General features: G+C 50.0%; 1 protein-coding gene across 1 annotated transcript in view; it reads right to left on the bottom strand.

Annotated features, from left to right (window-relative positions):
• NUDT19 (nudix hydrolase 19) overlaps positions 1-1,263 on the bottom strand; it is a 9,503-nt gene that overhangs the window by 7,495 nt on the left and 745 nt on the right. Inside the window, 3 exon segments of the mRNA XM_023759868.1 lie at positions 1,054-1,157; positions 1,160-1,220; positions 1,223-1,263. The exon segment at positions 1,223-1,263 is cut by the window's right edge and continues 77 nt beyond it. Of these exon segments, the coding sequence (XP_023615636.1) occupies positions 1,054-1,157; positions 1,160-1,220; positions 1,223-1,263 (206 nt within the window).

The raw sequence follows: 1,263 nt of genomic DNA on the forward strand, positions 1-1,263 counted from the left end.
GCGTGTCATCCCATGCACCAAGAGATCACTGGTTCGATTCCCAGGCTAGTGACACATGCCCAGGATGTGGGCTCAATCCCAGTCACAGGTTCGATTCCCAGTGAGGGCACTTATATAGGTTTTGGGTTGCATACTTAGTCCCAGTTGGGAGGAGAGCAGGAGGCAACCAATTGATGTTTCTCTCTCACATGGATGTTTCTCTAGCTGCCTTCCTCTCTCTAAAAAGCAATTAAAATGTCCTTGGGTGAGGATTAAAAAAAGAAAGAATACTTTAAATATAAAGATGCAGATAGGTTAAAAGTAAAGGATCGAAAAAGATATACTATGCAAAAATGCGATTGCTAATCAAAGGTAGAGTGGCTACATTAGTATTAGACACAGTAAATTTCAGATTTCAGAACCAGGAATACTACCAGGAATAAAGAAGAATATTTCATAATAATCAAAGGGTCCATCCATCAAGCTTTAACGTCCTAAATGTCTATGTAGCACCTTACAAGGGCCTTAAAATACATGAAGTAAAACCTTATAGAACTGAAAAAAGACAACCATTCGTTGAAGATTTAAGCATTCCTCTCTCAGTACAGTATTTGATGGAACAAGTAAATACGGAAGACCTAAAAGACACTATCGAGAAATCTAACCTAACTGTCAATCTTTATAAACACTCCTTCAAACAGCAGAATATTCTTTTTAGGTGCAAAGGATACAATCCACCAAAATAGGCCATGTATGTGGCTATAAAACAAGTCTCAATGAATTTTAAAAGGAAACGGAATTAAACTGCTGTGGAGGCGAAATGCCTAATGTATGTAAAGTGCTTCGGAGGAAGCCTGGAGCCTAACAGGCGGCTCCGCTGGGGAAGCCGCGTGGGGAGGGAGCGGGGGCCTTGGGGCTGTGCAGCCGCGGGGAGGACTGGTTTGGCTGCGGGGCTGGGGCAGGACCGCCCGGGCCCCACGCCCGCTCAGGCACTTACTGGCTGTACGGCCCTGATCCCGAGGTTCTGGGTGGGTCTGGGCCCTCCGGGCCGGGGTCCCGCGAGGACGCCCCTACCTGGCTGCCCCACCAACCTCTTTCAAAGTCCGGGTAGACGGGCGGCGGGTCACGCAGGCAGCACAGAAAGAAGGTCGTGTCGAAGCGGCGGCGCCGCGCGGCGAGAAGGGCGTGAGCCAGACGCTCCAGTCGTGCAGCGCCCAGATGTCGGGGGTGCAGTCGAGGTGCAGACGCACAGGCGCAGGAAGTCGCGCGGGTCGCGGCGGACGC

This window comes from Myotis lucifugus, unplaced genomic scaffold (assembly GCF_000147115.1).
Source record: "Myotis lucifugus unplaced genomic scaffold, Myoluc2.0 scaffold_164, whole genome shotgun sequence".
NCBI lineage: Eukaryota > Metazoa > Chordata > Mammalia > Chiroptera > Vespertilionidae > Myotis > Myotis lucifugus.